The following is a 22,590-nucleotide window of genomic DNA, read 5'->3' as shown; positions in this document are numbered from 1 at the left end:
GCCTTCATTGATTGCAAGAGAGCATTTGGCTCAGTGGAAACCTCAGCAGTCACGCAGGCATTGCGGAATCAGGGTGTAGAAGAGCCTTATGTGGAAATATTGGAAGATATTTAAACAATTGCACAGCTACCATAGTCCTCCATAAAGTCAGCAATAAAATTCCAATAAGAAAAGGTGTCGGGCAGGGAGACATGATCTCGCCAATGTTATTCACCGCATGTTTACAGGAGGTATTCCGGGGCCTGAAATGGGAACAGTTGGGGATAAGAGCTAATGGAGAATACCTAAGTAATCTGCAATTCGCTGATGATATTGCCTTGCAAAGTCACTCAGGACATGAACTGCAAAGCATGATCAATGAGTTAGACAGGCAGAACAGAACAGTTGGACTAAAAATTAACCTGCAGGAAACCAAAGTAATGTTCAACAGTCTAGCAAGGGAAGAGCTGTTCGCATTTGGTAGCGAGGTGCTGGAAGTAGTACGAGAATATGTCTACTCAGGGTAGGTAGTGACCGCAGATCCTGGTCATGAGAGGGAAATAACTAGAAGAATAAGAATGGGGTGGAGCGCATATGGCAGGTTCTCTCAGATCATGAATGGCAGTTTGCCAATATCCCTCAAGAGAAAAGTATACAACAGCTGTATATGACCGGTACTCACCTATGGGATAGAAACGAGGGAGCTAACGAAAAGGGTTCAGCTTAAGTTAAGGACAACGCAGTGAGCTGTGGAAAGAAAAATGATTGGTATAACATTAAGAGATCGGAAGCGGGCGGAGTGGGCGAGGGAACAAATGCGAGTTAATGATATCCTGGTTGAAATCAAGAGGAAGAAATGGGATTGGGCAGGGCATGTAATGCGAAGACAAGATAACCACTGGTCCTTAAGGGTAACGGAGTGGATTCCAAGAGAAGGCAAGCGTAGCAGGAGGTGGCAGAAAGTTAGGTGGGCGGATGAGATTAAGAAGTTTGCGGGAATACGGTGGGCACAACTGGCGAAAGACAGGGTTAATTGGAAAGACATGGGAGAGGCCTTTGCCCTGCAGTGGGCGTAGTCAGGCTGGTGTTGATGATGATGAACTGTCCTGCGAGTTTTTTAACCTCAAGTAAAAAAATGCCCACCTGACCTTCATAGGCTGTGTTCAGCATGTTGGCTATATCTCACCGCATTTGGGTGGTGGTGTCATGATATAGCAAGCATCTTTCGAAGCAAGCGATGCTAAACACCGGCGGCACAAACACAACTGACAACGTGCTTTTGTTGACGATGGATGGACGAATGGGCGGGCGGGGAGAAACAGGCGGATGTATGAAATTTCAGCTTGCAAAAAACTCTGCCAAAACTTTTTTTTTTTTTACCTTGCTTTATGAACCTTCTCCTCAGATTGATGTCAACTTTTCTGGAAAAAAAAGTGCGTTCATTACGCGAGTAAATACGGTAAATCGAAATGCTGCTGCACATTGTTATGGATTTAAGTTTATTTCAGGCTGTAGCATGTATAGATCCAACAGATCATGTAGACTGGTTGATTATGGTGAGTTGTCGACATTGTAGTTGAGTTGTAGCATGCGGATAATTCATCGGACGATGCTAGCTTGTTATGCCTTGGTTTGATTGCAAGGCAGTAGGAGGTAATGTAAGTTTGTCCGTATTTCTGTAGGGATACATACAGGATGGTGAGCACAATGTGACAAATTTTGTCATTTTTATCTAAATACCTTTTCATGCGGACCTTACCTCTTGAATGCGTGGGCATATTTTAAATAAAAAACCTCACCGGAAGAAGTGAGCAAAAGCTCGTCTGCATTCTGACTTCTGATGGTTTCTGCGTTTGTCCTGTAATCCGCCATTTTGAAATTTTTCTTGCAAATTTAGCCACCAGTTCGCTGATCCGTGTGAGGAGCTCATGACTGCTAGCTCAGGTCTGCATGATTTTTTTCTTCGGCTATGCTTTGAAAATGTGGCTTGAGCTGCTAGCGCTTCTGATTTCTTTTTACTGGCCCACTTCGCTGAGTTTTCAAGCTGCCTTCATGTGACAGCTTCCACTGTCCGTTGTTTCTGTCAGAAATGTGTCAGAATTTGTACAGTGGCTGCATCATATCAGACTGCAACCGCATTTTTTCACATTTATGCTGCGTGTAAAATCCTTAGAGGCATTCGCGTGGGCTAGTCATTCCAGCTCTTGTACGAGCCTCTTTGGCAGAGTTCCAAATCATGCCAGCATCATAGTGGGCGTCTGTTGAATAGCAGCTCAAGAGTGTCATCGTGCACCAAAGCAACCAACTTATGCATTTACAGCTGAAACTCTGTCCCGCCTAGTGACACGATGCTTACAGAACTTTTTTCACTTCGAGCTTAAAGTGGCAAACGTCTGATGCAGGTTCTGTTGTTCCCCATTCTCGTGTCAGTATTCACTGTGTGCTGCTAGAAGTTAAGCATCATTAACATTCATCTCTAGTCCATTACCAACTCAGTTGCACTGGCATTGAGAACACAGAGGAACTGCCTTCTCATTTTACGTACCTGTCCAGTGTGTTATCGAGTTCCACTTTCATTTGTTGTGACTCTCCGTTATAGCAAATGCAGTCATATATGTTGTTCCTGCTGTGTGAGTTTGTATACGGTACTTGTGATGCACAGAAATGAGTCGTGCATTGTGCATGCAGTTCCTAGTTCCTAAGCATCTGGTCATAGCAGTGGTGTCCGTGAGGTCATCCACTGGTCTTCATGTGTTCTCATCACATGTTTAGCTTTCAGTAGTGTTCAACGTGCGAAAGTTGCGTGCCCTTTCGTTTGAAGGGAACCACGTTGATCTTTTTGCCCAATGAGCTGTAAGAGATGCTCTTGCAGGCAGTGTACACATAGGTCACCAAACTCGCCAAGTCATCTCACGGTCATATAGAGTGGAACTTTGTCTCTTTCTTGAGTGCTCGATGTATTACACTGTACACTTGTGGCGAGGATTTAATTGATGCATTTTTGATGCACATAACACACATGTGCGCTATTCTTTGTGTCGAAATTAGCATGTGTTCCGTTTGGTTTTCAAGCGGTGTAACATATAGCTGTGTGCTGCCCATTCAATTAAGGAGCCTTGGCAGAGCTGTCCTTTATTTTGTTTTTTTCTGAGCTGTGTTATAGTCTGCCTTTTAAAGTGAGTGGATAAGTAATATGTGTGAAATAAAGTGCAAGCATTGACAAATGGCTTTGAAGTGATCGTGTGCTCCTTGGGTGGGCCGATGCGTTTTTGAAAGAATGGTGACCGTTGATGTGTGCGGCGAAGACCGGCTGGACCATGCCCATAACTGACGCGAAGTGGGAAGGGATAAGGAGTGCGGCAATAGTCGAAGTGCTGAAAGGATTAAGGTAGGGTTGTCCTTTATCACTGCTGCTGTTCATTATTTATGTGAAAAAGTATGTAAAGAAGGCTACAAAAAAGTAATCTAGGTTATGATCTCTTGTACAAATTAGGCAGAATGATTGTAGAGCAGTGGCTGCTGGGGCTAATGTGTGCTGACGATATTGTGCTAGTAGCTGATAGTTGGGAAGATTTACAGACTGGTTAATACCTGTGCAGACGAAGGATACTTAGCACAGTTAACTCGGGGTTGATTATATTCAACGATTCCACTGATCAGATGCGTATAATAACAAGGTCATGAGATACGCAGGCTGGCAGAATACAAATACCTCCCTACTCCTGAAACCCACACCAGCGGGCCCACACCTCTGGATGCATTGTCCCTCGAGGTCCTCGCCATTGCGCATGCCCTTCAGTCATTTGCTCTCCTTCCCTCTCTTCAAGAGTACACAGTCTATTCAGACTCACAAGCCGCTATACACCACATGCAGAAACGCACCCTGGCCCCTTCTCTCCAACAGGAGGTCGAACAAGTGGTCTCCGCATTGCAGCCTTCCATCGTTTTCCTCCGCTGGGTCCCTGGGCATTCAGGGATTGACGGCAATGAGCTGGCCTTTTGGCTCGTCCGTGACACATTTTTCCGGGCACCGTTGATCCCCTGGCCCAACCCCTCAGAGTACGGTGGGAAACTCACCCTTCGCCGCACCATAAAAGAGGTCTACCTTGAGCTCCGCTCGACAAACGCCTTTACCCTCCCCCTCATCCATCACTCACGGTGCCGGAGTCTCGCCTTCTTCGGCACATCCAAATGAACGCAGTCATCACCCCGTCTCGCCTCTTTCTCTATCGCTATCAATCGGACCCTTCCTGTCCCAACTGCCCCTGTATCTATGCGGACCTTGCCCATTGCCTCTTCTATTGCCCGGCTGCTTAGCAGTCGGGTTCCTACCCCCCGCCTTCTTTATCCATCACCACCTGGCTCGACTGGCTTGGCGCTGAAGGGGAGGAAGAACAGCGACTTCTGGTCGCCCAGGTGGTCAACATGCTCGGCCTGTAAATTATGGCCGAATAAAGGTCTTGTACTACTACTACTACTATCTTGTAGTACGGGCAGACAAATGACAGATATTAATGGAAAAGCATGGTGAAAGGGCAAAGAGATGCCGTGATAATGAAGCATAGAGGATTGTGGGGAAACAACAGGTATGAAGTACTGAGAGGTATTTGGCAAGGAATAATGGTGCCAGGGCTTAGTTTTGGGAATGCAGTTTTATGCCTCGGGGTGGAAGTTCAGTTGGGGGCAAGAAGTAAATCTGAAAACTGCTGGCAGATTAGCACTATGTGCCCAATGCAAAACCAGAAATGAAGCAGTGCAGGGTGACTAGGCATTGTTCGAAATACAGCAAGCTTAGGGTAAAATATTATACAAAGAACACCTGAGGAAATTGGGCAATAGCAGGTGGGCAGCTAAGGTACTTAAATACTTCTACAGAAGACGCGTTGACTCACAGTGGCGGAAAAGGACTAGACAACTATAACCATTATAAGTATGCAGGAAACCAGGACAGAGAAATAAAGAGTTTCAAGTGACAGGTGAAAAATACGAAGGGTACTCTTTGAAGTGAGATCAGGGCATCTTAGAACGTGAAGCTGCAAAAAATCAATTTACCCAAGAGGATGACACCTTGTGCAGTGTGAGGTAAATCTGTAAAAACAATGAACATATTTTTGCTAGTCTGCAGTAGCATCCTTCCAGATGCTGGTACCGACACAGTCACTCTCCCTGAGGCCCTAGGGTTTTGAGATAACAAAGGCAACAAAGGTAATGTGAATGAATCTGAGGTAGATGTTCGCGAAAAGCAAAAGGAAGCTTTGGTGGTTCGAGAGATGTTGATTTAGGGATACCAGTTCAGGATTAAAAACTGGTCAAACAGCAGAATTTGTATTTAAACAGACTGATGAATTTTTAGAAAAATATGCCGTTAAGTTTGACAGATTGGTTTGGAGAAGTGCAAAGAAAAAGAAATACTGAGCAAAGTGGAACCTTTTGTAGGGTTTCTCAATAGCTGGCACCATCGCTAGTACACTTTACCACCGCCTAAATGAGTTTCAGTGTGCTTCCAATGGAGGAAGGAATTTTCCCTTCCCCCAAGGCACCCAAGGTCCTTCATCCACTGTGGGAATGCTGGGAAGACAAGGTTTCTTATTTGGCTTGGCTAGTGTTGAGCCAAAAACGTGGATTCTGCTTCGGAATCGGCAGCCGCGCCGCGATGCTTTGCGCGCAGATGAAATTATTCTGATAGCGCGCTTTTCACTTCTTCAGTACATCTAACACCTGTTAGGCTGGCAAACTTGCACAGGATTTCTTCGCAGTTTTCTACGAGAACAGTGAATCTACGTTTGATGCCCAACGATAGCCAAGCTAAATACGAAACCTCATCTCACCGGCATTCCTGCGCCTGTGCTACCTGTGCCATAGAGTTTCTTACTATTACCTAGAGGGAAAGCTGGCAAGCCGTCTATGGGAGTTTGCATGGAGACCCCACGTGACCACCTCAGCCACCATGGGCGCTCAAAGCATCATGGGGCGGTGAGCTACTTGTTGCGGAACTGTAACTTTTGGCCAAAAAATAATAAAAAAAATAAAGCTGTTTGATAGCTACAAACGTCCTAACATTCAATATCTTGTCTAATGATTGCAACAAACGAGCAGAAAAGCATTTAAGTGCAAAGTTTGCCTAAAATAAGACATGACTAGCTTTCCTATTGGCCAAGTGATGAACACTAAAAAAACTAATATTTCGTAATTAACAGGCGCACTTTTAAAAGTAAATATGTTTTCAAAAAAAAATGTTGTTGTTTAGATACTTTAAGAGGTTTTTTAATGGCATTTCGGAAGAGTAAAACCTTTTATTGGCGTCGTGTGTCGTCGCGTCTTCACTACTATGGCTTTTGCACACTGCGTTCGCGCGAAAGTCGTCTGCGCACACACGAACTACGTTTTCGGAATGAAACGCCTTAGTACTGCCACCATGGAGGTAAAAAAACTAGGAGGGAGTGCGCTCAGCCTCTGCAAGCCATCCTCCTCTGACGCCGCTGCCGAGGGCCCTTTTGCGCACTGACTCATGGGAAATAGGCCCTCCTCCACAGTTACCAGACTGCCAGCCAGCGGTGCTTTTTAGTGAACGTCCGTGCTCCGAAGTAGCGCAGCGCAGCGCTTTGGCGGAATGCGTACCGAGCTCGAGGTTGTCTGCAGGCTCCGCGTCTCTGTTGATTACACTCTTGAGTTTTTGGGTGCACTGTAGAAAACTGCGGGTAAACTTTTCATCAAAGGGTGCGGCCGCGACCTCGTCACTGTTCAACTGTGGTTCATAAAGAGAATGGAGAGGAATTCCTTTCGTCGTTATACACGCATACGGAGCGTTTATTTCAGCGCATGCTATGAGCGGAGAACTCAAGAGTAGGCGAAGAAACGAGCCTCTAAAAAAGGGCGCAGCGGCTTCCAGAGCGCTCACGGCGGACGGACGTGTTGAACGAGCGCTCCGGCGCGCTGCGCAAGATTCTATTTCTCGGGCAGGCGGACTTCGGCCCGCCCATGGGCCCTCCGTTCTCCGCTATTCTCAAGGCACAAGTCGTGCCGAATACGCGCGCGCACATAGGCGGTTCCGACGTGAAATTCAGCAGTGAAGTATTTCTCTCTCTCTCGCTGTCGAGAGAGAGTGCCGGCGGCTTTACGTCTGCCCCTGCGCGGGGTCTCCCGGCCACTGCGCACAATCACTTACAAAAAGAAGTAAACTGTATGTATACATAGCCGCGCGCTCGTAGCGTCCTGTCTCGGACTAATCGCGCGCGCGGCATACTGCACTAGCGGCCGGGGTGGGGCGCCCGGCCGCGTATACCGTCGGAGGTAGCACCCACGGAGCGTTCGTGTCACGCGTGCACTACCTGGCGAAGAGCGAGCGGGAAGTCAAGCCCGCCTGTTCGATGAACGCACAGAGGCTCACCACTGTTCTGTCACGGGTATAGAGGCTAGAATATCACGGGTGCGCGCAGTGCCGCGCGGCCACAGGAGCGCTTCGAGACTGTCCGGGATGATTCCCAGCGCCCTGCAGGCCGCGAGAATCTCGCGACGCGGCACTGCAGAAGCGGCACAGCGAAGGAGCATGTGCTCCAAGTGTCTCCACTGCGCCGCAGTCAGCGCACGCGTCGCTCGGGGATGGTGCCCGCTGCGGCGAGCGAGCAGTTTGCGCTCACCACGGAGCCGTCAGTGAACGCAAGCAGATGGTCGCCTAGTTGCTCGTACAGCGAGAGAGCGAAACCGAAACCGAAATCCAGCTAAGAGCTACCACTGCCTTGTCACGTGAGGGCCTATTTCCCATGATGCTTTCCATTATATTTTTTATGACTAGGCTTCAAGATTGTGACGTCATGGTCCCTCCTAGTTTTTCTTCCTCCATGACTGCCACTCTGTGTTCCCGAAAAACTACGACTGTGCCGCAACAAGTAGCTCACCGCCCCATGATGCTTTGAGCGTCCATGTTGGCTGAAGTGCAGCGCCGCCAGCTTTCCCTCTAGGTAGTAGTAAGAAACTCTATGACCTGTGCCATCCAGTTGGACAATGGTAGGAAGTTTCCTTGGAAGTTTCCTACTCCTGCATTTCCTACGACCAAGGTAACAGGCCAAGGTGAACCACATCGGAAATTAGCCAGCCCCAACGCAAAGGAGCATTCAAAAATCCAAGCACCATCGACATCAACAAGATGGCCGCGTCCACGTCGAGAAGCCGTGGTGGCTGTTGTGGCGTAAGCCGCCGCCCGATTTAAAGGGTTCAGCCTTATCCATCCATCCAACCATCGTTCTGTCGGTGCTGTTTTCGTTTCAAATAGCTTCCGCGCGCAAATGAGCGCTAGCAGACGCACCCTGCCTCGCGTTGTGCCTGCAGAAAAATACTTCAAGTGTACACGCTCCAAATCTTGCTCGAGGGACTACGCCATCTGGGCCGAAACTACCGAGCGCCTGTGTGTGTGTGGGCGTCGGTACGACGAGCGCTGACGTGCCATGCCCTGCGGCCCTTGCTTTATCAACGCAGGGTACCTGCCGAAATGCCAAGTTCGTAAGTTCGCGAACGCTGCCTCCAGTGCGGATACCTTGTGAAAATGGTTTTCGGTGCGGCCTTGCGCGGTCTAGATGTGCGACGCAAACAGCTGGGGCACACCAGATTGACTTCCCACGCACTTCATAGCGTGGAGGTTTGCGTCCGCAGACTAAACGCGTCCGCTCGGACCGGTTACAGTCCAGATCGGACTGATTACATCTTTATTCTTTATTCGCGCATCAGCTTTTTAATTCGCGCTTCTTTTGTCAGAAACACGGGGCTCCTACACCAAACATCGCTATGGTGTGTCTCGTTTCGGTGTTGCCTTGACGTTCCCGTTTCGTGTTGCTTCTTTGAATGTAGAATTTAAGACTCCGTGCGCGGACTGGCCAAGTTTCGGAACGTGACGAGCGCTCGTTGATAATGTGGTGCGCATCGTGCAGGCGAGCGGAACCCTGTTTTCGGTGTACTGCGCCCATTTCATTGCTAGTTTCATCGGTTCTTTCCTCGTTGGCGTTGCGTAACCATCCTCGCAGCGCCTCCCCTACCCCTCCGCTCAAAGAGTGTGTTCTGGTTGTTCCTATTGCACTGATCTGTGCACCTTGTGTGAATTATTCGTAAGCGGCGACTTGGGTTTTCCCGCGTTGAACTTGCACTGATGCCGCGAAAACGTCACCACGTTCAGGAATTGCCAGATAAGTGTTGTATTTGACATTCGAGGGAAAAGGCAAAAAATTAATTTATGCTTTGAGCAAATGCAGCGGGAATGAAACAAACTAGATGCTGCATCACTATTCTCTCCGTGCACTTTTTGAGATCTGGGTGCATTCCTTCTAGGACTGTGGCAAGCAGCAGGTCAACTGCGCCCAAATTTATTTCCCTCTGGTGCAAAGTAAGGGGTGCAAACATTATAAGAAAACCCAAGTCGCCGCTGCAAATAATTCAAAGAAGGTGCACAAATCAGTGCAATACAAACATCCGGTAAACAAACGAAAACGGGAAAATACGACGAACACACTCTTAGAGCGGAGGAGGTGGGGCGGCACTGCGAGGAGGGTTATGCAACACCACCGAGGAAAGAGCCGCTTCATCTACATGGTCGTGCTGTCTAAGCTGGTCGCGAACTTTTTGTGAAAACTTTTCCGAGTTTTCTTTGGTGCGGGCTCGGAATGCTTTTGGTGTAACAGCTGTGCTCGGCTTTTTTGTATTATGGCAGAGTGCAATGATCGGACGCATAATCAGGACCTGAAAGGACACGACATGAAGCACACTAATCTAGCAAGTAAACCTTCAACTTCGCTTCAGACTCCATACAGCCACAATTGCTTAGCGAGCTACCCTGGTATCCTTTCAGCATAAACTGCCACTCAGCAAAAGCTTGAAGAGAAGCGTGCTGTAATTGAGATGGGCACCAACTTAGTGGATGGCTGATTAAATGACCACCTAGGGACTGTAATTTTCACGGAAACCGAATCGTGTGCTGTTCAGAGCGAACAAATTAAATAAAACCTGTTCTTTAGATGCCTGCTGAAAGAGATACACAAGGCTGAGGCTGAGTGCATGTGGGGATGCTATTCTGTTGAATAACTGGTGAGGCTTCTTTTTTTCGACTGCATAGTTTTTAGTGTGAGAAAATAAGGTTCACAATGGCAGGCAACTGTGCCATTTTCATGATGACATCTAGTTGCAGCAGTAACAGGTAGCTTCCCTTACTTGTGTGGTGTCTCGACTACTGAGCACTATGCGTGCAAGACGATTGAAGTCATTGCCGCATTTGTGTAATTGCAGCTGCATGTCTGAAAAAAAAAAAACGCAATAGGCCAAAAGTATCTCATAGCACTGAATACTCCATCTGTGTGGATCCTACATTTTCATTATGCCAGCAGTGCCCTAATATTGAGTTGTAAATTGTAAACACTCCACACCAAAATGGTGCCACCTTAATTCCTGCTACCTAAGATTCAACTCCATGTAACTACTCGGAGTGTCCAAGCCTGGGGTAATCGCCATAATGTGGCATATTTACCCTGGCGTTAATTCTCTGAGCACAATGAAATTTTCTCGTCATTGATCCCAGGGCTATGACCTATACGCTCAAAGTGAACTCAGGAAAGGGACGAGCAGACATGAAAGATGTCATGTAGAGGAAACGAGCGTTAACATTAACATTTCCACAGACGTAAACAATAGCGCGAACGCCCGTGAAGTTTCGTTTGCAACCAGCTGGCTTTACCTGACTTTGTTTATTTTATGTAGTCTCTTGTTTTTCCCAGGTGCCGTCTCAACTAGCACTAGTGAGTTGTTTAGCTCTAATAATATATTCACTTGTAAGATCCTCTTTACTCATGATGAGGAGTCATTCACTGACCATTCAATATTCCCATCGTTATTGTTGCTTTTGCTATGAGAGTCATCGCAGTGAAACTATTGTTTCTTTCATTTTTGCCTGTATTCCAGCTTGCACTTTCAAGGTGGGTCACTTACACTCCCACCTTCCTTTACAGTGCTGTTTGGGCATCCACTGAGATGTGAGGCAATTACTGTGCCATTTCCTTTCCTCAAAAACCAATTTTCATTTTTTACTAACCAGCTGACCAGGTCAGTGTGGGGAATTGTTTTTTTTTTCTTTTTTTCAGAAACTGCTTTCTGGTACAGAGATTGAATGAACATCTCTTCTCATGCATCTGTCTACGAACTTTTCTTCTATGTCTGCTTTTTGATGATGTCCGTGCCCAGGTTGAATTTGAATCTCTCGCTGAACATAGAAGTTTTTTCTTCTGATGTCTTGTGGCACCGAGCTGTTTGTACTTGCGGGCAAACATTTTTGCTTGTGGTTGAAATGTATTAGGTACGCCAATGTTTGCCTGTAGGGCTGCGGGCAAACATTTTTGCTTGTGGTTGAAATGTATTAGGTACGCCAATGTCCGCCTGTAGGGCTCGCGGAAATGATCTCAGTTTCACCATCTCTTGTCACGTGTGATGTTGAATAACAACTCTTTTTTGGAGACCTAGTGAATAGACATATACTCTTAGTAAGAAGAGCTCTCTCCAACTTCAGCTGTTCACACCGCCAAAAATAAGATTCAAGTTAGGGGGTCTAATCTGATAAGTGTCATGAATTGTGTGTTGATTTCAATCATAATAATCTTGATTTCAAAAGACTAGACGGTGTGGTTTGTGACCGATACTGCCAGTGTGACTAAACTGTTTGGAAACAAACCAATCAATTATGTATGTTCATACAACATCTGGATTATGTTTTGCAGACATCCCCTGACAATAAAAGATGTTTCTCATACAGACAAGAAATATTAGGAGGTGCTTACCATGCGCTTCTGTGATATATGCAAAGAATCTCTTTAAAAAATGGGTGATTATCGATTCAGGCTGATGATGTAAAGTTTGAGGCATATACTCAGAAAACTTGGGAGGGATCCATAAAGGAAAATTCTCTCGAAAAAATGCTGTTTGCCCGGTTATTTTATAGGGGGGGGGGGGGAGGGGGGGGGGGGTTTAAACACACCAGAACAAAATTTGGTTTCTACACTGCCAAAAAGAAAAAATAAAATAGCTCACCAGGATGCTGTAGCAGTAGAAAGTTCAGGTGCTTCAACCTTAAGTATCCTTACATATGAAATCAGCCTTGTGCACTGGCCTAAAACATAAATTGCCCAGAGTTTCACGCTAGCTTATCATTGTGGCAGTGGCCAATGCAAATTTTCATTTTTGTAGTGGCATAAATCGACAAAGTAACAAAAGATGTAGCAGCGTCAAGAAAATAACAAATCGAAGTATCATATTGTTAAATTTCCGTCATGTGCTCTCTTTCTGATATCAGCAGAACTTGTGGGTAAAGGGAGATAAACTGAAGTAAAAATCTGGTCACTGACTTCAGCTGCCAGTACTAAAAGGGTGTCCTAGAATTTTTGTGTGGAGTTACTATCTTCACAAATCGAGGGCAGTGCGATGATGCACTTATGTGGCTATGTGGTTGCATGTGATTGATGAAAATTGTTTTACGACTGTGCCAAGTGCCTGCTGCTTCTGCTCCATAATGTACTGGAACCATATAGGGAAGAGAACATTTCTTGTTGCAGCTTTATGCATCAGTGACAAGGACAGATAACCAAGGCAGACTGCTAATAGTGGAAAGTAACTTTGTACAGTGTCTGACAAGCACCCCTCTTACACCGTGCAGGTAATCGTAGGGTCTGTGGGTCATATCTAAGATGTCACTAAAGATATAGTGTGAAGCCAATGAATGTTGGGTGGCTGGTTGAAAACGGACCTGTCTAACAGGTGTGAACAAAAATTTCAGCAGGTTCAATATCAAATAAGTGTGTGTAAGCTTGTAAATAGTACTGTTGAGTGATGTTTTCATGCAGTCAGTTCAGGAAATGCCAGTAATTAGTCAACGAAATGATCATTACAGTTCACTAAAAGCCTATTTTTAGGTGGTGCTCTATTTTTTTTTTTTGCTAAGTTTTTCTTGTGACTGATTTCGTTTATTGATTTGCTTAATGTTTTGTTTCCAGACAAAGCACTGTCGAAAGCAAGTGGATGCAACCATAGGCAAGCTTGCTGTGTCATTAACTTCCAACACCCTGGATGTCCACATTGTGCTGAATTAAGCACTTATGCTGCTCCCTGCAAATCTCTTAGCTCATCAAATTTTATTTATCAGCTGCCACACTTTGTTCCCGTTTGCAAAAAAGCCACTTCAAATCAAAATGAAACCTACTTTACCTGTTCTTGTAGTGTGGCTTTCCCATGAAGTCATTCCGCTATTTTGGTGCATGCAGTGAAAGGACCTTAAAGGTGCACTGAAGAGAATTCTGAACTTGTCTTTTTGCCGCGGGAACTCGATCTACACGTTCCTAGCATTCTTAGAAACTGCGACTTATTGCCCTGTGTGTCCGATTTCCCTAATTAAATCGAATTAACATCCGGCTCCCGCCCTTTTTTTTTAAATTCTGCCTCGTACGATGGGCGGAGTCGACCAACATGTGAAGTTCCTTTCAGCCAGCTCCGTGGAGGCTTTGCTTTCGCTTTATTTCGTTTTTTAGGTTTCCATGAATACATAGTTTCATTCGCAGATAATAATATAGTGCAAAATAAGCCCGCAGAAATAAAAGTGTGCGCGGACTATTTGCTACTACGGACTACTACGTATTACTCCGCCGATGGCAGAGCGGCAAGCCGCCACGGGACTGGCTGAAAAGGCACTCCACACGTTGGTCGACTCCGCCCACCGTACGGGGGAGAATTAAAAAAAAAGGCGGGAGCCGGACGTTAATTCGATTAAATTAGGGAAATCGGCCACACAGGGCAATAAATCGATGTTTCTAAGGAAGCTCGGAACGTGTAGATTGAGTTCCCGCGGCAAAAAGACAAGTTCAGATTCCTCTTCAGTGCACCTTTAAGCTTCACTTTTTCCATCTATTCTGCCTCGTGCTTTCGCAGTTTTTATATATATCTGTTGTAATCTGGTAAGTTCTTGTGGTTTGTATTATTTGTTGTGTTTACCTCTCTACCATTCAAGCTAGTGTACTTGTTGCACCTGGTAATTTATGATGTGTAGCAATCCAGCTCTGTATTCATCATGCATGGACTGAAATGTACTGTATAATCTTTCTCTTGCAGTTGTGGAAGCTGACAAGTGGGTACCCGTGAACAAGCTCTGTGGATATCTGGCTTGGTGTTTTCTAGTCCCTGTCCCATAGCTCCTGTTGTGTGATTTTTGTTAGCAACCCACTTTGATGGAAATATTGCCACCGTACGATCCAATCAGTGGTGCCGTACGGCGATTGAACTGTTTTAGCTGAAACTTGCCATGCCCTGGGCATTCGAGGTGCTCGAAGGTTGTCTTCACGCACATCTTGTCTAATTAGAACCTGGGCTATTTTCTTCAACCGTTTGTCGGTGACATATTTGGTGGAGGTGCTGAGTGGCGTCCCATGTACTCGGACTGCGAGGACACTCTTGACGCCTGTTCTCCACGCGTGGACTCTACACTCGTACACAAAGCGAGCTGCCGTCTGCAAGGCCTACAACCGGAGTTCGGTCAACTGACAGCGCCAGTGAGAGTGGTAAGAGCCATGATATCCACCATGGCTAGCCAGACAACTCAGCATTCCCGGAATGCCCAGCCATCTGTCCTTCACGCACCTCGGTTGCCGCCACCATTCTATGGGGACAGGTTCGAGGACGTCGAAGACTGGTTGGCCAGCTTTGACCGAGTGGCGGGTTTCAATGAGTGGGACATCGAGCGCAAATTGCGCAACGTCTACTTTGCGCTGCAGGACTCGGCCAAAACATGGTTCGAAAATCACGAAGCTTCCTTTACCACCTGGGAGGTTTTTCGTCGAGAGCTGCAAGCGACTTTTACCACCAGCGAAAGAAAAGAGAAGGCTGAGGTCGCCCTGCACTCGAGATTGCAGCAGTCGGACGAGAGCGTCGTGATGTTCATCGAGGATGTGACGCGACTGTTCAATCGGGCCGACCCTGCTATGCCCGAGGCCAAGAAAGTGCGCCACTTAATGCACGGCGTAAAAGAGCAGCTATTTGCCGGACTTGTCCGTGACCCGCCAAGAACAGTGGCCGACTTTACAAGGGAGGCAACGGGTATCGAGCGCTCTCTGCAGGAACAGGGCACGCACTGCGGACGTCAGGCTACTGTAGCAGCCGCTTCCTAGTACACAGCACTCAGACGAGATGGGCATACCAGACAGCAGTAAGCTCGAGCAAGGAAGAAGACAATCTTCAAGCACCTCGAATGCCCAAGGCATGGCAAGTTCCAGCTAAAACAGTTCGGCCGCGTCCCTTCTCTTTGTGCTTCTCACTGCTGCGGCACCGAGTTGGTGCCCTTCAGAGAGGGGGAGCAATGCCACCGTACGATCCAATCAGTGGCGCCGTACCGCGGCCGAACTGTTTAAGCTGGAACTTGCCATGCCTTGGGCATTCGAGGTGCTCGAAGATTGTCTTCTTCCTCACTCGAGTTCCCTGCTGTCTGGCACGCCCATCTCGTCTTATTAAACCTGGGATGTGTTCTTCAACCGTTTGTCAGTGACAATATGAATAATTGTAGCTCACCAGTTGTATATGGTTTGTTGTAGCTACACTGCAACTGACTAAGGTGACACAGTGGGAGTGTAGTGTAATTTCCATGTTTTTTTTGCTTTTTAGGAAATAAAGAATACAAACCTATGTGATTATTTATTATGATTGCCTGCATTTGCATTTGTGTAGTTGTAATGGTCATGAAAATTCCAGATCCACCAACACATTTTCACTGCTAGTGTTTCAGAGCACTCTGTACAAAGGATTCTGGTATCTGTTTAACGCATGTGCGGATGCATGAGGTACTTGCTCCTGCTCTAGCCTATAGGCACTGTTTTTGTAGTTCGAAGTTTGTTTCTTTTTTTTTTCTTATCACATGTAGCCTAAAGTTATAGCGCGTGTTGTTCGGTCTGTGTATGCCTGACTTTCCATGCCTCATGCCATCCACACTGTAGTAATGTAGTTGTGCTGCCATTTCATGGTGAACTATTCTATCAATGAGTGGAATGAAATGAACATAGGTTACATAATTTTTACAAGGAACGTTACATACCAGCCTGCTCTGATCAAACGTTAAATGCATTTTTCCCTAGTTTCCTTCTCGCTTAACTGGTACTGAAGTGGAACATTATTACCCTCTGCTGTGCTGTTGTAGTTGCCTTGTTCATTTTGCTTTTTTGTTGATCATTGTTTGACTTGGATGAGCTTTTATTGTGATGACATTTTATTGCGAGTGTTCTAAGTGCCTTGTTGTTCAGTGTCTTGTTCTTTTTTTGCATGTGCTGCATGCTCTAGTTGTGTCCAACTTTCTTATTTCCTTATGATGGAAAGTGCTTTGTTACAAATTTTACAAGTTTTTCTCACATAGTCTTTAAAATCAGTGAGAGCCTTGAAAATGCTATATCCATAAAATTTTCTGTTGTCAAAGACTACTAAAGCTGCAGTATGAATTAATCATTCATGCCTATCTTCTACAGGTGGGCAGCTACAATTGAAACAGCTGTCCGAGTGCAAATCAATTAAACAGGCAATACAGTGCTCTCAAGGCTTCATTCATTTCCGGGAGAGGCAATCTAGGAAAGAATAATGCAGAGTCAGATGTGGCACTGAAGTGTAGGTAAAAAGAGTAAGGAAAACAACAGCATGCATAGTATTCTGCCACTGCCGGCTTCATAGATGGGCTAACCGATTCATTAACAAAGACAAGAATGAACTGTGTCCCATTGAAGACATTGGTGTAGATGTGACCGAATAATGTTGTGGAAACCATAGCAGCCTGAGCTTTCTCTCCGGCCTACAATTTGTCAAAAGTGTCCAGCAGGTGGTGTTGACAGTCGATCCTTGTAGCAGGGCACTTAAGGCACATCGGCGACCAGTCCTCACTCAAATGGAGCCTCTAGAGCTTCAAGGGGGACGTAAATATGATACCGCAAGGCTCGACAGTGAACCCTGTGTGCCTGACACTCTTGACAGAGACTATGTTTTCTGAGCAATTAACAATCGAACAGCTAGTGTGACTGACGGCGGTTTATCTCCTTGTGAAGCAGGCGAGTTGGGCTACCTGGAGTGCGTGTCTGTGACAGCTTCCAGCGGCGGTGGTGCCCGGTCAGTTGAAATGCGCGCCTACGAGTGCAACGTGTGCGGCTATCGGACCGAGCGCAAGGCCCACATCCAGCGCCATCTGCGCGGCCACACAGGCGAGAGGCCGTACGCTTGCGCCCACTGCGATCGCTGTTTCGTGCACAAGCACCACCTGGACAGACACTGCAGGCGTGCCCACGGGGACCAGTTTGAGCTGCAGCTGCCTAACTTCGACGGCTTCTGAGCCACGAGACTCTGTTCTGTGATCGTTCACGTGTGACTTCTTTGTGTAACTAAGGGTATTGGTTTCCAGGCTTTAGGGCCTGAGACATGTAGTGGGGCATCTATGTGACATGCCTGAAAGTCCCGGTATGCCACCTTCCAGAACTTTGGAGCTGCTTCATGTGTGCAATAATTGTGCCCTTCTACAGGTCTCAGCAGTGAACCACGCAAGCTGGAAACTTTGGATGTACACTAAATCTGTAGGAAACTCTTCATGGCAGAAGTACTGGCTGTGTGGTGTGTTTAAAAGAAGGGCTGGAAGGGCGTACTTAATCGTGTGCGACTCGCTTGTTTTAAGATGAAGCAAAATACTTTTGATAAGTAAATATATGGGAGCACCGACAGAGGTCAGTGTATACCCAAGAGCACTGGTATGAATGGCTGCTGTTTCTTGAAAAAATTGGCTGTGGTTTAGCTCTGGTTAAACCTGGAGTGACGTGATAGCTACAACTGGCTAAGTGCAACTCGCTCAGTCGAATTGAAAGTCTGTCTTTCGCCGCTCTGTTTCGCTGGGCGTTCCTTCTTCATCTTCGTCCCTGAACATGGATTCACACTCTCTCCCACTCGGTTTCGGCGGCGCAGCGCGCCGCCGGCAGCTGCTCCGCACCGCGTGACCAGCCACGGCGCCGCCACGCTGAAGGCTCGAAATGCAAGCATAATGTAGGCGCGCACACCAACTGCGTGCTCTGACGTCACTCCGCGCATGCGCACAACTGACGAGGCGGGTGGAATCTGCTCCGCCGTCGGCGCGGTGCGCACACCAGCTGCGAGCTATGACGTCACTCCGCGCATGCGCACAGCTGTCTGAGTGGTGGTGTCATGACTCGGCGCGCAGCCACGCTGACCTCGCGAAGCGGCTGGCGTAGTGTAGCTATCGCGACAAAATACAAAGAAATGAAGGCTGGCATATCCGTGCTCTCGCAATTTGTTGTACGGCTGTTGTGGTATGCGCGAGGGCCTCTAAACGCAATGTAGTCGAAAGTTTATTCTTGAATTAAGGTATGACGCTGCTTTTTTCAAAATTTTTTTTTAAATTTGACCATTAAATTTTTATTTCACATTTACCTTATAAAGTACCATTTTATATGATATTCAAAAGCACAAAAGAGTGAAAAAAGCCATGCTGGCATTTATTATCCACAAAAAAATTGCCCAAACATGGCTGTTATGCAAACGTTCATAACTGGTGAGTGAAGAGCAGGAATTGCAAACTTTTCGGCACAGCGTTAGCCAACTAACCATACCGTGCAACCAGGTTGATGTCTAGCGCCTGTGTTGTCTTCGTCTACCCTCGTCCCTGTTTTTTTAGCGCTACTATGTCCATTTCCTCCTACATCAACTGACTTTATTCTCGAAAAGAACCACGAGCGCCTGTGTTGTCTTCGTCTACCCTCGTCCCTGTTTTTTTTTAGCGCTACTACTATGTCCTCTCAATCCAAACACTAAATAGCCCAGCTTTCTGCCTTAAAATTCCCCGTGATGCGCCTTCCTGTACTTAGTTACCTTAACCAACAAGGAAGGGCGCCACCGTCGCAGCGACACGAGTGCCACGGACGGCGTGATTGCTGCGCGCGCCCGCGGGTGAGACCTCTCCCCCTTCGGCCGGGAATCTCGATTCTCGACGCGCGCTGATGTTCAGGCGCGGCGCACCACCAGCGGGGCGAGGCCGTGGGGGAGAGCGCTCTCCCGCATCTTGTCCCGTCCGGTCGTGGAGTATCTCCCCTGCCCTAGCGTGGGCGAAAGTTGCTCGTAACCGTGCTGGCAGTGGCGTAGCCAGAAATTTTGTTCGGGGGGGGGGGGGGGGGGGGGGGGGGTCATGTTGCAGCGCGGCCTCCTCATAGAATTTATGGAGGGATCAAACGCAAGAATAATAACTGCATTGCCATATTGGCAATGCCGTTGTGTATTAGATAACGCTACGCACTGTCTAGACAAGTGAAATATGTATTTTTTGAATAAAAGAATGTATTCGTATGTCTTAAAAATCGTGGCATACATAACTGATACCAGTGCTTCCATGTTTTTGCGTATTTAATAAGTAAAAACAAATATCGCACGAAGTCTAGAACTATATAAGTGCGAAACCAGCAAAGCAGTGCATGCAGGTGATACGAAAAACGTAAAGGCCATGAAATGAGCAAGTATAGAGGACAAATATTTTAATGAATCTTTCTCGTTCAAGAACCTTCACGTTTTTGTGTATATGCAATGGCCCGGAAAAAATCCCAACGACGATGTCCTTCGTTCCAGTGTACCGCGCAGCAGCAGCTGTCACCGGTCATACATTGTGAGTAATTGCAGCAGAAATTTTAGTCGCAACAATGAACACAAGTATAAACGAGGAGCTCTGCAAAATATGCATTAGAAGTGAGAAGATAAAATGAAGCATTAGAAATGCGAAGATTCAACTTGATAAAGGACAAGAAGTGTCAATGGAAGCAAAGTCACTCAAAAAGTGTCAATGGAAGCAAAGTCACTGCATGTATACACAAAACCTTGCAACAAGATATTTAAATACATGTATGTCGCATTAAATCTACGTATCTAAGCAAAAGTCACTCCATATAATGCGTCAAACAAGGCAAATAAACATCATGCGCAATCACAGATAGTAAACTTTACACACGGAAAGACAGACGATCCAGGCAAGAACAAAACTATGATAGCAGAAGTCTCGATGTGTACATGGGACATGCTGCGGTCGCGACAGCACCATATGGTTATAATAAAAGAGAAACAATGTAGAAATCAACCTTAAAGTACGTATTTTTTAACTGCCTGCACGGCGACAATTATTCTGCACCCATAATTACAGAAGAAAAAGTAAAAGCAGTTAGCTAAAAAGGAAAGAGAAGGACAAACGAAAGCCACCAATGATGCCGCTAGTTGAAATAACCAATATCCGATTGTAAATGTTGGGAAACGCCGCGGGGGCAGGGCTTTCAATAAGCAAGTTCAATCAGGATCGGTATTGATTCCGTCAAAATGTTCGTATTCGCATGGTAATTTTGATCATGTTGCTAAGTGATGCTTGCGTTACGTGACTCCATGTGCAAGGGCGTTGCCACGAAATCCAACCCCAGTAAGCAATGTTCGCGCCAAAATGTCTTTTCTAATCTGAAAAAGACTTCGTGGGGGCCCATTCAGAATGACTTCCGGCGCCGGTGGTTGTTTTGGTCAGCGGTGCGTGACAGAAAAAATTTCGGGGGGGGGGGGGGGGGGGGCTGCAGTTTGCTCACGCAGTGAACGCTGGGCGTATTGCTGAAGTGCCGCGTATACGTGTCTGCCACAACACCATTGGCTGCAGTTTTTATGATAGAGAATACATATTACTATAGGTCTAAACCACAGGGACGAAGGAAGAGCAGACAACACAAATGCTGTAGTGTTTATGGTAGCCATAAAAACGCGTATTCATATTTTCTCAACCTACTACAGGACTTTGTTCTTCATACTCGAATTCATTTTCACCTGGTGTTCAATGGGAATCTATGAGATATATTTCTACAAATAGAAAGCTATAAATTCGCCTTCTAGATTTTTTTTCTTTTAAGGTTCATTAATCTGCTGCAGAACGGATGGAACCTGCTAGAAGTAGACTTTTTGCCTGCTGCAACGCCTGCTCCAATACGATCTTGGCCTCTCCCACTACTACAGTGCACTAGAATATTATTCTAGATCACTATGCCACTTCTGTAAACTCTTTAATGCTAAAAATTTGCTAACGCTCTAGTGACTCTTAGTTCGGTCGTTTACAACACCGGTGTTCGAAAACACCTCACCAAATCCACTGAGAGGGCACGGGTTCACGATTTAATCCGGCAGGAGTGTTCAAAAATTCAACGAAGATTCGCACCAGTTAAGAGCTAGGCTAGTGATCACATCAGGGGCTAGCTATGCTCCTGACCTACTCAGTCGTGAACTGCGGAGAGCGCGAGGTCGCTAGCCCGTGATAACTCTCCGCAAAGCGGAACTTGTTTTCGTTGCACTTGTCGACGCTCGATCGTGGATTCCGGCGTTCGATCGGAATGCGGCGCCTGATCCGATGGCCGCCTCTGTCGGGTCTCGCCGGGGCCTCGGGGCGTAGAGTCTTCTTCTGTGCGGGCACATAGCGAACGTGGCGGCGTGCGGACCCGCACAGTTGGCGCACCGCGGTCGACCACGTGCGTCGCAGCTTCGGTACCCGTGCGGACCCGAGCACACCTTACAGCGCGTGGCAGCACGGCACCAATTGGCCACGTGCCCAAAGCGCTGGCAGTTCATACACTGAATCGGCGGCAGCGCGTACGGCTCGACCGCGTACGTGTCGCCGCACAGAGTCACAGTGGCCGGCAGGACCGGAAGCTCGGGCCGGAACACGAGCACCACGCTCGTCTGGGGCACGTCATGGCGGCGGCCGTTCGGCTGCGCTCGGTACGCGACCAGCCGCCGCGCCGACACGACGCCCGAAGACAAGTACAGGCTCTCGCGCATCGAGGCGCCGTCCAGCCAGGCGGGCACACGACGGATCTTGCCGGCGTTGTGGCCGTACCAGAGCGGAAGCATCACTTCCACAGGCGTGCCGCAGAGTTGCTGGACGCGCTGAAGCCTGATGGCCGCCTCCGCCGTGCGGGCACCCACGACGAGCAAGCTGTTCCGCGTGAGCCGCATGTAGTGAAGAGGCACTCCGGCCGTGACGTCGAGCTCTCGCCTCACGTCTCCGGGCTGCAGGTCGCGAATAGTTTTGGTGGCGTCCAGACTGCGAATCAGTAGAGGAATGCCGGCTCTGCAGCGCTTCCCCGCACTGAACAGTAGCGATGACCACTCGTCGCCAGTCCCTTGGCTTGTGTGCGTGATGTGCGCTGCGGCACTGTGACTTGGACCTGACTGCGTATTGTAGTTCGACGCTAGGTCTGTCTCGTGACGTTGTTCTGCAGCATCGCGTTCATCAGGCTTGCCGTCGTTGCTGTTGCCTGCGGCGGCACTCAGGGCTGTTTCCAAATCCCCGCTCTTCTCCGTGTTGCTCATCGCTGCCTAAATATAGAGCTTGTAGTTTCGCTTGGTGAGCAGTCGCCGGTAGAACAATGGCATTCAAACCTTTCTACAAAGCCAGCTAGCGATAGGAACAAAAAACACGCAGGTGATCTTCATGGTGGTTCAGTGAAGGCATTCTAGCACAGGCAAGGTATATGAGTGACGTCGAAGAGAATCAGCTCCGCACCGCTGGGCAGC

General features: G+C 47.4%; 2 protein-coding genes across 5 annotated transcripts; one reads left to right on the top strand and one right to left on the bottom strand.

Moving 5' to 3' along the window:
• Positions 1–7,977: 7,977 nt before the first annotated feature.
• LOC149336862 (zinc finger protein 784-like) lies at positions 7,978–18,988 on the top strand. Of its 4 annotated transcripts, XM_089553169.1 has the most exons (3): positions 7,978–8,475; positions 12,993–13,029; positions 14,101–15,195. In XM_089553169.1, exon 3 carries the CDS (start codon positions 14,415–14,417, stop codon positions 15,150–15,152), a length of 738 nt encoding a protein of 245 aa, XP_089409295.1. In that variant the 5' UTR covers positions 7,978–8,475; positions 12,993–13,029; positions 14,101–14,414; the 3' UTR covers positions 15,153–15,195. The 4 variants fall into 4 exon arrangements, with proteins under 4 accessions (XP_089409295.1, XP_089409296.1, XP_089409297.1 ...); XM_089553170.1 differs by lacking the exons at positions 12,993–13,029; positions 14,101–15,195 and adding an exon at positions 17,061–18,988 and having other exon boundaries at positions 8,010–8,475; XM_089553171.1 differs by lacking the exons at positions 12,993–13,029; positions 14,101–15,195 and adding an exon at positions 17,064–18,988 and having other exon boundaries at positions 8,013–8,475.
• A 1,647-nt stretch (positions 18,989–20,635) lies between these two features.
• On the bottom strand, positions 20,636–22,386 carry LOC149336861 (uncharacterized). Its single transcript, XM_089554260.1, has one exon. The coding sequence runs from the start codon at positions 22,384–22,386 to the stop codon at positions 21,322–21,324; it is 1,065 nt and encodes a 354-aa protein (XP_089410386.1). The 3' UTR covers positions 20,636–21,321.
• Between the last annotated feature and the right edge of the window lie 204 nt (positions 22,387–22,590).

Source organism: Amblyomma mixtum, chromosome 7 (genome assembly GCF_055824585.1).
Source record: "Amblyomma mixtum isolate Tamu chromosome 7, ASM5582458v1, whole genome shotgun sequence".
Classification (NCBI taxonomy): Eukaryota; Metazoa; Arthropoda; class Arachnida; order Ixodida; family Ixodidae; genus Amblyomma; species Amblyomma mixtum.
Note: the sequence above shows the minus strand (reverse complement) of the source record. Positions and strands in the feature narration are given on the sequence as shown.